Below are 16,827 nucleotides of genomic sequence, written 5' to 3' on the forward strand. Positions count from 1 at the left end.
TGTTAAAATAAAAATAAAAAATAAACCACCTTGAGGGAACATGCACGTTCTAAGAGGCTATACATTTTATCTGGGTGAAGGGACAATTTCACTCATGAAACCCAAGAACACAATAAAATGAGGACATCAGCAACAATAACATCCTTGAATGTATTCAATTCTCAAGGTGAGGCACGTTTCCTATAGGAAATACTAGAATTTTCCCACAACTCCAAAGAAATCCAATAAATAACTTTACAGCGAGGGGCCCAGGGAGAACAAACGTGGGGACCCACAGGTCCCCAAGCAGCCGCAATGGCAGAGGCACCCAGAGCACTGATGCCTCCGCCAGGTGGCCCACAGTCTTGTCTTGAATGTGAACTGCTGACGTTTTCCAAATGCTTCACAGGACAAGTCCATCTGGTAAACCTGGCGGCCGAGTGAAGCCAAAGAGCACAACACAAGAAGTGGTCAAGGTCAAGTCTTCTCCCCACCACTAGTGAGGGGCTTCAGGCTACAAGTTCTTGAGCAGCGCATCCTGGCTGGCGGGTCGAGTCCCCCCACCATTACGCGGGGAAGAGCTCAGGCGGGCTCTCTCCGTAGCAGTACTTTGCTACGGGATCCCTATAGGTGTTCTCGTGCTGCACGCTCTGTTGGCAAAAGGGGAGAGAAGAGCGTGGTGAGAGCGAGCAGGGCAGCGGCCATCAGACATTCCTTGTGGGAGCCGGGCAAGTCCGTCTCCTCCAAATGTCACCAAAAGGTTCCAAGGCACTTCCTGGAACAGAGGTGGATGCTCATCACAGAATGTCAATGAAGGGCATGAAATGGACACAGTCACTGCATAACCATTTCTTTTCATGCACACTAGTGAGTTTTTGGAACAACCTGGCCATGACTGGGACAACTCGAGACAATGAATTTTTCTCAAATTATTTTAAGTCAGATTAAGATCCAACAGGATCTAACAGCTTCAGAGGAATTCTCCTGCAGAGGCGAAGGAGACGCACCTCAAATCGCTTTCGTCGAGTTTTATGTACCTAAGGGATGATATACAAGCCAAATCCCACAGTACCACACAAGCCTCGTTTGGCTAAGCAGACTCAAAGTGGGATTTAACACAGACAATCATCCTCAATGGCTAATTTTTCAGCAATTTGTTTTCATACAAGCAACTTGAGTTTTTGGCTAATCTAGATTAGCCTAAAACCATTAATTAGCCTAAGACCAAGGCTAAACATCTAAACTGTAAGTATTAATCCAGTTTACAGACCATGCAGCCAAATCTTGTCTGTCTTGGGACACTGTTATAAAGGCAAACTGGCAACTGGGAAATTTCTCTTTACAATGAAAAGACAAAGTCAGAAAGTTTAGCACCTTCACTCAAGTTTGGAAATATCCTGGGTTTTATCAGTTAAGGAAAGAAAACACTTGGCCTATTCTAGTATTTCTCAGAATGGGAGAGAGCCTGAATCAGAATGAATCATGTGTTCAGCCTTCCTCCACATTTCCTTTAAAACCCATTCAAATGGAAAGCTCCTCCAGCAAAACAAGACCATCAGGAATTTCTTCATGTTTTCAAATGCTCATTATAATCCCTGAAACATCTACCCAAGCATGCTGAATGCTCTCAGAGCAGACCAGAGACAAAAAGAACAGCATAAAATCAAAAGGTGGACTACATACAGAAGTCTGGCAAAGGATGCAAGAGTTCCAGACAATGACAAATGAGTCAGTTATCTCAGACGGAGCCAGTACAATCTTGGAGACACCATGAATGGACGCCTGTATAACAAACACGTCTGGTGATTTTACAGAGGGAGCTCCAACAACTGCCCGATTACAGAAGCTGAGAGCAGAGGACGCAGAGTGATGGAAAGACAAAGACGTTCACACGCTTTCAGCAGCTGGTGCTGGTGCCATGTTTAGTGCCCAAAGAGCCAAGCGTTTAATGACAACATGCTAAAAAGAGTTGAGAGCTACAGATTTACCCGAGTTTTTCAACACCCACCTGCCCCATCCCCTTGAATCCTAAAATAAACTGCAACTCTATCCCAGAATAAATTACCACCCACTCTGAACGAGTGGTTGCTGGAAAGCCTTAGTCAAATTTCGGTCAAAGATAGTGGAGAGAACTTCTCTCAGGAATTTGACTATTAAGACTCCAGAGGTGAAAATAACTTCAAGCTTCCACTCAAAATGTAGACAAGCTAATCAAACAGTGGAGATGTAAGGTGGTCAGACCTTGACTTAATATAAATATTTTACATCCCTAACTTGTACAAATCTCACACTTACATTCTAAATACAGGCAGTCCTCCATACCCATGGGTTCTGCCATCTGTGGATTCAACCAGCTAAGGATCAGAAGTATAACCAGAAAGTTCCAAAAAGCAAAACACAGCATTTACATTGTATTGTTATATGTAATCTATAGAGATGATTTAAAGCATCCTGGAGGATGTATGTAGTAGGTTATATGCAAGTATTATGCCATTTTACATAAGGGATTTGAACATTCGGAGATGAGGTCTCAGAACCAATCACCCACGGATACCAAGGGATGACTGTACAATCATTCCACCAAAGCGCCATACAGTTCCATTTAAATCTCGTCTCCATCATCACCCCACCGAAGGCCCCCAGTGCATATTTTTGAGTTTTCTTCTAGACTCTGACCCCTACCCACACATCCCCCAGCTAGAGGCATCACAGCTCCTGACCTGGGATGAGGTTCTGCATTTAGCCAAACATAATTCAAAGTGATCTTCAACTGCCATGAAGAGGTTCTGGAACGCCACGGCTGCCCGGTTGAGGAAGCGCTCCAGGAGAAGTTGCTATGGAAACAAAAGTTAGTACCTGTAATAAATTCCAGACTCAGCAGCACAAGGTAACCTTGGAAATTTCTCCTAAACTAAGAGACTGCTGATACAGGGAAGGGGAGGGGGGAAGAGGGGGGAGAGGTAGAGAAAGAGAGAGGGAGGCTCAAGTGAGCAGGAGGGCTGGTGTCTCATTCATTAGACATCTTACTAGCAAAACAATGGCTCATTCTGCCAAAGTACCACTGGAGTAACCGGGAACCACTTCCTTTCCTGGCAGACAAAGGCTACCTCACAGCAGCCATTTCTGACACCTACAAAGCTCCCTTCTAAGTTCTACTTCCAAAAGAATCTCACATGAAGATCTAGTCCTCATTGTGAAGTGAACGCAGAGAGAACAAAGGAGATGGGGAGCCAGGAGCACCTCTGGTACCTTGCTGGGCTGCAGGCAGCAGGACACGCAGTACTCGTAGGCGCCGCAGCAGCCGTTGGACAAGCAGCCATCACAGCAGTACTGCTTTGTGCCAGGGACGTGGACGTTACAGCAGCCATTCACCAGCAAATCCTTCCTTTCACACACGTAACCTGAAAGTCAGAAACTAGCCTGAGTATAAACCCAGCAGTCCTCCCACCTGTCCACCAGGGGCAATCACGAAGCAGCAATCAAAGTCCTGCACACAAAGAACAGAGAGACGGAGTCCGGAGACAGGGCATCCTAAGGACCACAAGGCCAGGAAACAGGCACAGTGTGATCAGAGCTTGCTTCCTACAAGAGGCAGTTTACAGAAAACATGGACTCCTGTTTTACATGTAGGTTATGCATCCCAATCTATCAAAGACCTTTTAGTCTGCAGCCGTGTGTTTGATTTAATCATCATGTTGCCTGTTTCCTGATCTAACCTATGCAGGCCAATTTTTTCATCTATGCTTGAAAAACATTCTCTTTCAAACAAAAATCTGAAAAGCGGAAAAAACCAAGGCGTTCATTCCTGAAAGCAAGATACTTCTAGATTATTAAAAAACAAAAACAAAACCCAAAAAACCCACCACAACTCCACACATACTCTTTACATTTAATACCTTTTAAGTGCTTGCCAGTTACTTAGTAGTTTGAAGGATATTTTTTTAAGAACAAGTAGTCACACCTAACCTTTAAAAACAGACTCAGGCTATAAGTATACATGTCAGAGATTCAGTTAACCCTCAGCACTAGGGAACGCGAGTACTCTAACACCCAAGGAAGAAAAATCCTCCTAACTCCCTCCGTCTCTCATAAATCCTCATCCTCCTTCAACCCAGTTCACTCACTCATGCTCAACTGTAAGTAAAGAATCTGCTCACAAAAGCTAAATTTATTGTTCAGAGCTGCTAAAGAGACATTTCTCTACATCCTTCTGGGAGTAGGAAAAATGTAGGAATAAGTCCACGAGGGACACCACTTGGCCCCTGGGAAACTGCCAGGTGCACACACAGGCCCACAGGTGCACGCACAGGCCCACAGGTGCAGAGCAGCTGTTCCTCACTTCATTCCATTCCAAATGCCCCAGCTTCCTAATCCTCAGAGAATGAGACCTGGTGAAGCATGAGGTTGTTTTCAGAAACCGGTCTGGAAAACAAAGTCTGTGCAAAAGCAGGAGGCACCAGCACAACAGTGGGAGAGAGCGGAAGGGGCCCCCCTTCGCACTGGGGAAACAGGCCTGGGAGAACCAGATTCCAGTTACCTGGGATCATCTTGTCACATTATCTCTGTGTCAGGAAGATGTAAAATATTATGTGATCTAAACTCCACTCGTTGAATTTACCTTTTTGCCCTTTTCTCTTTTCCATATCATAACTGTCAGCATTTCAGGCCTTCTGTTTTTCCCCAGTACAAACTGCCAGTATTTAGCCTTGAAACCACAGGTTTTTCTAACTTCTGGTGAAAGAAAAGTTCATCAAGATTTCTCCTTCTGCATCAAAAATTACTCCTGCAAACATTATTTCCAACAAGGAGTCCTATGAGATCACAACCTCGAGTGAGCTGCCATTGACTAGGAAACTGACTTGTAACTTTTCAAAAGTTTGTATTTCTAATTGGTTTATTTAATAACATGTCACCCTGGCAATATCTGTGATGGTGACATCTGCTTGCAAAAAGGCAAAAATTTCTCCAAGTTTTCTTTATTACACTGCTTACCTCCTCTCCCACATACCTAGAGGTCAAAAAAAACCCAAAAACAACCCTATGGTTCTCAGATTTTTTGATTGGTTCTTGGAACTTTTTACTTAAGTTTGAGAGTCTCTGTCTCACTTGAATTAATCAGGGGGAAATTCTTTTGTTAGCTACAAAAGAAAAAGACAAATTGCCATTCATAACCCAATAGTAAATTTTAAAGTCAAGGCATAAGGTTTCATGTTTTCTATCATACAAACAAAAGTCTGTAAGAAATCAAGCACTGAACTCCAAGTTCAGTCCCAGTCTTAGTCCTAGGTCTGCCCACTGACTGACTAGCTGTGTCATCTTGTGGAAGTAACTTCCTTTCACTGAACTTTATTCTGTTTAAAAAAAAAAAGTTATTCACAGTATTATCTGCTTTATCAGGGTGATCTTAAAAACAGAGCTTTGCACTGCTGAGTCGCCACTGTATTTTTGTGCAAAATTTTACAGCTCTTCTAACCTAGGTGGGTGGTTTTCCTGGTTCCTGCCTTCAACCGCAAATAATCTCATCTGCTCTGATGCCTTTGAGATCGTTTGGGAAAAGTTTTTTTTTCTTTTTAATTATTTCGCTGGGGATGCAAAATTTTTTTTAAAATTACAACGCGCTATAGTTTTATTTTAAAGATAGCACGTGTCTTCATTTTGTTGGGTTTCATTATGTAGCAATGAAGATTCTAATTCAAGGTTACCTGTATCAATTTCAGTATTGTCATGGTCATAATCCACTTGTTCTGAGACTCTCTGAGAGAAAGTAAAATGTACTCTTGCAAACAAACCATATTATTTGCAAACCACCAGCTGAAAAAAGAAAAACAATCTGTAAAACAATCAGGGAACTCTGATCACCATTTGAATAGCTGACATTAAGGAAAAGTGTTACTCTTGTGGTGTGATAACAGTATCCCACTTATGGTTTATTAAAGAGCCACTGCCATCTTGGGCATGTTCCTGAACCACTTGGCGCCTGTCTTCACCTATAAAGTGAGGGCAGCAACACCTACAGCTCACAGGTCTGCTGCAAAAATCAAATGAGATGTTGTTCAAGGAGAGTTTTTACCCAGTGCCCAGCATACAGTGAGAGCTACATTAATGCAGGCTGAGCATTAGTGGGAGTCTCTCCTTGGGGGACCGAGCCAGTCTTAATAGTAAGGTCCAGCAGTTATCTGATCCAAACTCCTCACGCTGCACTTCCTACACACTTTCATACAGACAAAACGAAAGCGAGAAAACTCTGGAAGAAAGCACTAAGTCAAAGAGACTTTTTTTTTTCTTAATTGAGATAGAGCTGATTTACAATATTATATAAATTTCAGGTGACAACACAGCGACTCACAATTTTGAGGTTATATTCCATTTATAATTATAAAATACTGACTATATTTCCTGTGCTATATAATATATCCTTGTAGCTTATTTATTTTATACATAGTAGTTTTTACCTCTTTGTCCTCTACCCCTATAAAAAAGAATGAAATTTTGCCATTTGCAACAACATGGATGTATTTGGAGGATATTATGCTTAGTAAAATAAGCCAGAAAGAGAAAGACAAATACTTTGATATCATATAATAGCACTTACATGTGGATCTAAAAAAACGAAACTAGCGAATATAACAAAAAGAAACAGACTGATGTTCTAACTGTAACAGTAACACATTTTGAATGTGTTTATAATTCATTTGAGATTGTGCAGTCAGTCAGTCAACAAGCATATTCATTTCCTAAATACCAACACTGTGGATATGACTCAGGTCACCATGCAGGAAAACTGATTATGCTATAGAGTTCACCATCAAGATGAGAAGAAAAGATTGGCAAGATGTGAAAATACTGGGGCTGGGAAGAGACTGGCAGGAAGCAAGCAGCCCAGTGGCTGATGTATGATAAAATGCTAAAACTGTAAGTTATAGGCACCAGAAACTTCACAGTTACAATGATCAAACGTACTTCTCTGATGTTGAGGGGAACCTTTTTCAGACTGTTTTCCTTAATAGATTATTGCAAGGTATTAAATACAGTTCCCTGGGTTATATAATAAATCCTTGTTGCCTACCTATTTTATATAGAATAGTGTGTGCATTTGTTAATCCTATACTCCTAATTTATCCCTCCTCCATCTGCCTTTCCCCTTTGGTAACCGTAAGTTTGTTTTCTATGTCTGTGAGTCTGTTTCTGTTTTGTAAATAAATTCATTTCTGTCATATTTTTTAAAATGTTCCACATATAAGTGATATCATATGATATTTGTCTTTCTCTGACTTACTTCACTTAGTGTGATATACTCTAGGTCCATCCATGTTGCTGCAAATGGCATTCTTTTATTATTTTTTCATGGCTGAGTAGTATTCCATTGTATAAATATACCATGGCTTCTTTACTCAGTTATCTGTCAATGGACATTTATGTTGCTTCCATGTCTTGGCTACTGTAAACCGTGCTGCTATGAACACTGGGGTGCATGTATCTTTTCCAATTAGAATTTCTATCATTTCTGCCCACGAGTGGGATTGCTGAACCACATGGTAATCCTGTTTTCAGTTTTTCAAGGAACCTCCATACTGTTTTCCATAGTGGTTGCACCAAATTACATTCCCACTCTGATCCTGAGGGGGCCCTTGATGAGTACGACATAAAAGACAAAGTTGTAAGAAATGCTGGAATGGGCAAAAAGGGGAAAGGCAGCATATCAAATCTCTATTTAAAAACCTATGAATGGCCGCACAGGCGTATTTCATCAATTGCAGCAGAGGAAGGGAGCCAGCCTTACCTAGTTCATCCGTGATGAGGTGCTTCCCTTGAATGGAGTTCCGGCACTGGTTGCTGGGCCGACTGCTGTTGCCCAAGTTAAACTGCACTTTCCATGGAATGGGCTGATCGTGGTCTTGAACCTGGAGGAGATTCCTATCTCTCACTGCCCTCTCCTCCTGCAAAGAGACCATAAATGAGAAAGTTAAACTAGCATTTCTTGCATTTTCACCAATTTTGCATAGAAATTACAGTAAAAGGACAGAAACAATTTTAAAAAGCTTGCACAAAAGGAATCTGCCTCCCCTGGTATGAGCTAAGTCTAAGCCAATGTCATCAGAAAACAAAAAAAAGCAAAATAAACCTATAGGAAGAAGTAACCAAATGAGGATTACACTTCAAAATTGGCAAACTAGCAACATGGAGGGACCTGGAGATCATCATATACTAAGTGAAGTAAGCCAGAAAGACAAATACCATATGTTATCACTTACATGTGGAATCTAAAAAAAATGACACAAATGAATTTATTTATAAAACAGACACGGACTCACAGACATAGAAAACAAACTTATGGTTACCAGAGGGAAAGGGGGTGGGAAGAGATAAATTAGGAGTTTGAGATCTGCAGATACTAACTACTATATGTAAAATAGATAAACAAGTTTCTACTGTATAGCACAGGGAACTTTATTCAGTATCTTGTAGTAACTTATAATGAAAAAGAACATGAATAGGAATACATGTATGTACATGTATGACTGAAACATGCTGTACATCAGAAACTGACACACTGTAAACTGACTATACTTCAATTCACTTCAATTAAAAAAACATAAATGAGAAGAAAAAATTAAATAACAACAACAACAAAAATATGGCTTGGTATACAATGCAATGGAGTTTTATACGACAGAATAACTCACAAAGCTAAACTACTACAGTACCACAGATCAATTTTCAAGCATGATAGTAAAAATTTTAAGGAAAACAAAAAAAACTGACAAACTTACATAAATGGCCCTTGGATAAAGTGCACATTATAGACCTGTACAAAAGTGTTAATTTTCTGAAAAAAAAATTGGAGGGAAAAGAGTTTTGAACTTTCTTTCTGATGGCAAATTATTTAACATTTTTTTCACTGAAACAACTACACTGTGTAATAGAATGTAAAATCTGAATACATTTTTAAAATAGAAGAGGAGACTTCAAAGAAACTTTCCACTGTCATTTCTGAAAATTCCCAGACACATCTAGGGCACAAGGTCACTTTCATTTGCGGTGAAGAGTACTTCAGTGGTAAACGTACGGGAACACTGCATTAGAAGGTTGATTTTAGGGACAAGAAGCATGTCAACTTGCAAATTTCTTCTATGAAAAAATACTGAGTATGTGACCCTTAGAATACATCTTTCTTTTCAAAAGACACCCATGCCAGCCAGCCCTTTACCTAGTCACTCAAAGTGAGCAGTTGCTCTAGAGGCAAGAGTTTAGACCTTTTCTCCTAGCCTCCAAGCTTTCCAAATCGCCTTTCGTATACTGAGGAAGGTACCCAAGAGCCAGAAAACAAGCCAAGCAGGTAACAGCTATCTTCTGAATTCTCAGCCTACTGTTGGAAAACAAAACAGTGATAAAAGACTCCCACTGAGAGGTTTTTTATAAACTTTAACCATTTTACCATTTTAATTGAGGTCTGTGGCCTTTACCATTAAGAATGATCTGCATTTGTGCCACTGAGCAAAAGGGACTAACCCTGAAAGTTGATAGCAAAGGTTACACTTTAAGACAATGGAAAAGATCTGTACAGTCACTAAGATTTCTTTAAGAAGGGAATCTGGGAAATGTTCTTAATACTCAAGGTGTACATATCCACATGTACTTTGGCACAGCAGACACATTTTTGAGGCCTGTCCTACAGAAACGAGTAAGGACACATCAGGATGTCCACCACAGCACTGCTGATGTGGCAGAAAAACCCGGAACACCAACCACAGGGAAATGACTAGATCAACACTGGTACAACTGTGGCTATTACCAAAAATAATTAGACATAACTGACTGCATTTATCTAGAGCGGTAGTCCTCAAACCTGACTTGCACAGTGGATTACACAAGAACCTTAAATTCTGATCCCTGAGCCCAACCTTAGTCTAAATAAAAATCTCTGTGGATGAGACATGGGAATCAAGATTTTTAAAGCATCCAGATGCTTCTAATACTCAGGGCTGCAGACCACTGGTGCATGTCCATAGTAGATCAAGTGAAAAAACAAGTTACCAAATAACATGTATATTATCACACATTATACTACGATAATAATTATATTAATATACACATACATACAGGTTCTTAAGAGCTGAGATAAAGGTATGGAAAGATATACTACAAACCATTAACACGGAAGGGATATAGGTGGTTAGTAACATCTTTCATCATTTTTGGAATAGTTTCACTTTTAATTTAAAATAAAATGATAAAAAACATTAACGATAGGAGACACTGAGTGAGGGATCTACAGGAACTCTGTACTATCCTTGAAATTTTTCTGTAAACTTCTAATTTTTCCAAAATAAAAAGTTTATTTAAAAAAAACCATGATCACCAATATGAAAGACATAAATTGTCCATGATCCCATCACTTAAATAAAGCTTTATCTATTTTTGCATATTATCTTCCAGCCTTTGACCCCAGCACTTACACGACAAATTAGGACGCTCCACATTCAGCTCCTCTTGACACTAATTGGATGGTAAACCATTCAAGTACCTACATTATCTTGATAATCGCATTTTCAAGGCTCTATAATAATCCATCATGTTGATGTGCCTTAATTTAGTAAACACATCCTCTACAGATCAATGTGTTAAGCCCATCCCAGGTTTCTGTTATCATAGATAGCACTGCAATAAAAATGTAGAGCTTTTGCTTATTCTCTTAAATAATTTGTGGTAGGAATTATTATTAGAAGTAGAGTCAGTGCTATACAGGGCCAAATAATTTCAAGTTATAGATGCCACTTGTAACATTAGCAGCCTTTCAATAACACTGTGCCGCACCAGTACTGGATTTTGTTCTTTAATTTAATAAAGGTAAGCTTGTTCTTCAAGTTGGCTTTAATTTCTGTTCTGCCCCCTCTCTTTTGTTTCTTTTATAGAGGAGAACTGGCACCAGCAGGAACAGGATGGGTTATACAAAAACAACATCTGTATTCCTCAGCTGGGGCAAGGAGAGGAGTTAAATGCAGAAGCCTGGGGAATACGGGACAAACCACGTAGGTGCACACTGCTTAACTACATGTAAACTCCTGCTCCTCTGCTCTGCTGGGACCCACCAGTTAAGGGCATAATCAAGCTATGTGCAAACTAAACTGAGCTTCAAACGCTACACTAGATAAATAACCATAAGGACTATTAAGAGGCTGGTCAAAGTACAGTAAATTGGATCTCATGACAAGATTAAAAGTACTCTTAACATTACTCTCAAACTATCCTGTTATTCTTTCTGAAAGAACACAAGAGTTCATGGACAAGTGCATCCTGGAAGGATTTCTTCCACATAACTGTGTTCCTGCTAAACAGGAAGGCAGTTCTCCCAGCTCTTGAACTTGTTTTCAAACATGAATATTATTCAAGACCTTGCCAAAAGGATTGGGTATGAGTTGTACAACCAGAAAAGATACAAGACATTGTGTAAGACATCATGGCAAACATAATGAATTAGCACATGGTCGCTTGTCTGAAGGTCCAGTCTTGCAAGGGTGAGGTGAAGGGGCACTGAGGGGACTCCTTCGCTGGACAAGTGAAACTTCCCCAAACTGGGCCACCTACCCTATTAGGTTGTCTCAATTTTAAGCTCACCTTCCCAATATGTGTGTATGTGTGTCTATTTTTCATTCAAGATTCATTCAAAAGTTATCAAGTTCTAACAATGTGTTAAGGATATGGAGACAAAGGTAGGTGGGTTCTCTGTTCTCAGAGAGCCTCCAGAGCAGCTCACACAGAGATATGCACAGAAATCAGTGCAATCAACCACAGCCAAAGTCCACACAGGCTATACGGGGATACAGAGAAAAAAGCGAAAACAAAGAAGAGAAAACAAAAAACAAAACAAAAACAAGAACTTTCTTCATAAACTGCAAGGAGCTACAGAAATTTTTATTACTCATGTATATTACTCAACCTGATTTTAAAAGGAGTATTTTAATAACTGTTCTATTTTTCAAGGGTTATCATAAGAGTCAAATGAGATAAATGTCTCATGTTAGTAAAGCACTTAAACACAAGGCATTGTCATTAAAAGATCTGCTCATGATTCTCAAAAGAGAAGAAAAAAAAGGGACAAAGGCCAGAGGGAATCCCAAATGTCTAATATTTGTGGAATGGCTAAATACAGCCTGAACATGGAAAATTTTAGTTATAAAAAATTAAACTTAAAAAAAGCTTTTAAAGATGGGGAAAAATGCATGAATGTTAAGCGAAGAAACAGTATGCCCCAATTATATTTTTAAAATATGAAAAATGAAGAAAGAAAGTATGCCCAAATATCATCAGTGAATCCCTCTGGTTAGTGAGATTAAGGATAATTGTTTTCCTCCTCTACCCTGTGCCATACTCCTCAAACTTTATGAAAGGTATATATACCTTGGTGGTCAGTGAAAAAGAGAACAACAAAAAACATTAGCAACTTTTTCTTATGATTTATTACACTTTAGACAGTGTCTAACTTGGCACCAATTTACATACTTAATTACTTTAAAGCCAAAGATGTTAATATATTTTCAAGGAGTTACACAAATAGCCCTGAGACTTTCAGGAACTACACCACTTGAACAAGTATGAGACTGGTTATTTACATGAGAGGACCTCTAAGGACCCTTTTGACTCCAGGGTTGGGATTTCTCTAATCTCAGCTCAAATGCCCCAAAGAGTTAGGCCCACCTCGCTGTTCTACTTCTGCATCTTGTTTTGTTTCCTTTATAAATTATTTGAAATAATTCTGTTCATTTGCCATTCATTTCCTTCCCTCACCCCCTAACACAATATAGGCTCTCGGAGAATAAGATGGTATCTGCACTGTAACATCTCCATCAACTTGCAGACAGTGTCGAGTGCAGCTGGCGTTCACTAAACACTTGTTAAATCAATGTGCAAGTCACCTAGCACCCAATCCTCTCCCCTGATGGCATCCCCACCAAGCTGGCTAATGTCTCCTGCGCTCCCATCTCTACAATTTAAACTATCCCCCAAAGCATTAATTAACATGAAAACTGAAGAAAAGAGGAATTCACAGCAGTAGAGAATAATCAAGTATTCTCTAGGCAAAAAGTGGCCACATCTGCTCCCTGAGTTCACAGTCTCACTGAAGCAGAGCTAAGGATCACATGGGGCTCTGGAGTTTTTCACAGCCTCTTCTGAGTTAATCCTAATCACCACCACCTCCCTTCCCAACCAGTACATGCCACAGCGCAGCTCCAAGTTATAGATGCAACCTGAGACCAGGTAACACGGAGCAAACTCACCTCAAGTCACTGAGCTCATGGTGGGCGGGCGGGCGGACAACGTGAGCTGCAGCAGAGAGCAGAGCAGGAAGAGCCAACTCAGATCTCTGGAGGGGCATCAGTCAGAATGGGCTCTGAGGTTCTGGTCCCAAGGACCCCTTATACTCTTAAAAACGACTGAGGACTTCAATATGTGGGCTTGTGAGGGTTGTAGCTATTGACATTTATCATATTGGAAATTAAAACAAATTCTTAAAATATCTGTTTAAAAATAACAATAATGAGCCCATTCCATGTCAACATTTTGTGTGGGGACCCATTTTTCAAAATATATATATACGTATTTGGTGAGATGAGAAAATGTTTTTACATTTTTGCAAATGTTTTTAATGTCTAGCTCAAGAGAAAACAGCTGGATTCTCACATCTTCCTCTGCATAGAATTTACTGCAATAGGTTGTTTGGGCGAAGGTTATGAAGAAAATCTACCTCACACAGATACATAGCTGGAAAGAGGAGTTTTTAGTGGCTTTTTGAGATAATTATGGATAATCTTCTTCGATACTATATCGAAACTTGACAAGTATAGTTTCTTAAAAGTTTGTTGCAAATGGTGCAGCCACATTGGAAAACAGTTCATCAGTTCCTCAAAAAGTTAAACAGAGTTACCAAGTGACCAATCAGTTTCACAGGGAGGACTTTACTCAAGAGAAACGAAAACGTTATTTCCAAACAAAACCTGTACACCAACGTTCAAGGCAGCATTGTTCATGACAGCCAAAAGCAAGCCAAGTCTCCATCAACTAATGACGGATGAACAAAATGTGGTAGATGCCTACAACAGAATATTATTCAGACATAAAATGAAGTACTAACACATTCTACAACATGCATAGGCCTTGAAAACACTGGCTTTTAAGAAGCCAGACACAGATGACCACATAGTGTATGATTCCATTTATATGAAATGTCCTGAATAAGCTAAATCCATGGAGACAGAAAGTTGACTGGTGGTTGCCAGAGGCTTGACAGGCAGGGATAGAGAGGTTATAGCAAAAGTGTTTCTTAGGCTGTGGGGAATCAGATCCAGGGAAATCTGTAAGACAAAAATTTTGCCAACAGTTTTAGGGGATTCAAAATCATCCCCCTCACCACAAACCCATATGATTATGGTCATAAATCATAAGTGTAAAAAAAAAAAGCAAAAACAAAAAAAGGCACACTGGGGGGAAAAAAAGAACAAGGTACACCAGAGTGCTTAAAAGGTGGTTGTAGAGAAAGTCACAGAGTACGCAGCATCTGAGTCAATATAGGAAAAATTAGGAGTGTGCTAAGCTGAGAAGGAAAAGTCATCCCAAATAAAAAGACTTGATTCACAGCACTGTTAATCAATTATATGTCAATTAAAAAAAAAAGACTCAATTTTTTTTTTTCAACCAATATATGAATACAGATGAAGTGCCTGCGAGTACTCTAGGGACTGGGATTCTACGAACATCACAGACAAGGTTCCTGTTCTCCAGAATATTACATTCTAGAAAGGAGAATGAGGGGAGACAGATAAACAAGTAAATGATCAGAAATCCTCAGTAAGTGATGCCTACCACAAAGAAGGAAAGCAGGCCTATGGGCCAGGAACTGAAGTCACTGACACTGTGTCACCTCGTGTGGCCTGGAGCAGTAACAGCCTCACCTGAACTGACAAAAGAGACTCACGGTGTGGAGATCCTGGGAAGGGAGTCTGCAATCTTGAGTGCAACAGAAATCCGAAGAATTATACACAAGGAAGCACCGAGACAGTTTTTTTTTCAGATTATCACCCCTCCAGCTGGATAGAGAACAGACTGTAGGACAAGAAAGGAAGCAGAGATCTGTTTGTGGGTGACTACAGAGGTCCAGATGAGGTAGGCTGACTTATGGTGGCAGCAGTGACAACTGGGAGAGATGAACAGGTTCAGGATCCACTCTGGAGGCAGAAGCCATGTTTTGCACATGGGGAGTGAGAGAAAGAAAAGCAGAAAGTATGTGTGGCTTGACTACCTGGTGAACACGAATGCCACACAGTGAGCCTGGGGATGAAGTTTGGTGGTGGAGAATCAAGAATTCTGTTTTGGCCAAGTACGAGAAGTACAATACATTCAAAAAGACAGGTCAAATAGGCAGCTGGATATAAGAATTTGGGGTTTTCTGGATAGGTGTAGGCGGAAGCTACAAATTAGGATAGCAACAGCATACAGCTGGTACTTAATGGTGCCAGGGATCAGCTGGGTCAGGTGGGGAGGAAGGCAGAGGTCTGAGTCCTGGCTCACTACAGCACCCACAGGTCCACTGGACAGAGAAATAACAACATGTGACCATGAAGTGTCTGCAAAGTGGCAGAACACTCAAGCCCGAGAAATACTTAGTTCATGAGAATGTCACCAAACACATCCTGGCCTACAAAAGAGGCCTCCAGCACTCGCCCTTCTCTTTGCGGGAGGCGGGACACAGCTCCCCCACCAATCTGCTGAAACTCGGATGACGATATCGTTTAGCGTTTATTTGGTATTCACTGCTAAATTTTACTTAAGAACTTGACTCTTGAGAACGAAAAGGAGAGCTTTTCTAACTCCGTCGGAGCAGTATCATAAACCAGGGTGGTACGGAGTACACCCCCGAGTATGCTCACGCTATGTGAAAGCCCAAACGTTCAACCTGAACTTCTAAAACAAACTTACCATTCTCTCGGTAACATTTCCCACCTAAGCACCTTGCCTTTTCTCTCAGAAATTCCCACAGGGAACAAACTAAAGGGAAGGGGAGGTGAAAAGAAAATTCCACAGAACGGGCACCCGGTGGGGTCCTGTGGAGTCTCCCTGCGCCCATTAATTAAATGTAAACCAGGAACACCTGCGCTGGCCCCGTAACTCGGCTGCTGAATGACCCAGGCAGCTCCACCTTTCTCAGTCTCGGATTCCCCCGCTGTAACATGGGGACACCACTCCCCACACTGCCGCGAAGATGAAGGGAGAAATGCAGGTAGGAAGCAGGTAGGCGGCCCTCAGGGTGACAAGCACAGCGTTAGGCCCCACAGCACCAGGTTTACGTCCCAGGTCTGCCCCTCCTCAACCCGGGTCAGGAATGCCCACCTCTCCGGACCAGGCGGCCCGGAGCACCGGACATTCGGGCAGCGCAGCTGCAGAGGCAGCTTCCCCCACCCAGGGAGGGGGGCGGCCACTGACCTGCTTGAAGGTGCTGGTGAGGAAGTAGACGAGCGAGAGCCCGAAGACCAGGGCGAGCACCCACCTCTTCCGCAGAAGCCGGCGCCACACCATGGCCGCCAGGTTCACCATCCCGGAGCGGAGCGGGGCAGGCCCGGGGCCCGGGCGGCATGGCCCCTACGCGGCCGGCAGCCCCATAGCTCGCGGCGGGCGCCGGCCCCGTGGCCCCCGGCCCAGCCAGCTCCCGGCAGCCACCCCGCGCCTCCTCACGTGATCTCGCCCCACGCACCGCCTCCACTCTCGCGTCACCAGCCGGCCTCGCTCGGCCCCCTCCTCATTGGTCCCTGCCGAACGGCTGCTCCCTATTGGCTAAAGCCAGGAAAGAGGGGCGGG

General features: G+C 41.7%; 1 protein-coding gene across 1 annotated transcript; it reads right to left on the reverse strand.

Moving 5' to 3' along the window:
- Nucleotides 1-131: 131 nt before the first annotated feature.
- SPRING1 (SREBF pathway regulator in golgi 1) lies at nt 132-16,704 on the reverse strand. The gene is made up of 5 exons (XM_031442845.2): nt 16,456-16,704; nt 7,760-7,916; nt 3,229-3,380; nt 2,700-2,813; nt 132-629 (listed from the first exon to the last, which is right to left on the reverse strand). Exons 1-5 carry the CDS (start codon nt 16,564-16,566, stop codon nt 546-548), a joined length of 618 nt encoding a protein of 205 aa, XP_031298705.1. The 5' UTR covers nt 16,567-16,704; the 3' UTR covers nt 132-545.
- Between the last annotated feature and the right edge of the window lie 123 nt (nt 16,705-16,827).

Source organism: Camelus dromedarius, chromosome 31, assembly GCF_036321535.1.
Source record: "Camelus dromedarius isolate mCamDro1 chromosome 31, mCamDro1.pat, whole genome shotgun sequence".
NCBI classification, from domain to species: domain Eukaryota; kingdom Metazoa; phylum Chordata; class Mammalia; order Artiodactyla; family Camelidae; genus Camelus; species Camelus dromedarius.

Excerpts from the sequence above, each read along its gene's own strand:
- SPRING1 (XM_031442845.2), bottom strand. The coding sequence starts at position 16,566 with ATGGTGAACCTGGCGGCCATGGTGTGGCGCCGGCTTCTGCGGAAGAGG. Across the intron at positions 3,381-7,759 it reads CCTCATCACGGATGAACTAG|GTTACGTGTGTGAAAGGAAG; the intron begins GTAAGGCTGGCT and ends TCTGACTTTCAG. Across the intron at positions 630-2,699 it reads AATGCAGAACCTCATCCCAG|AGCGTGCAGCACGAGAACAC; the intron begins GTCAGGAGCTGT and ends TTTTGCCAACAG.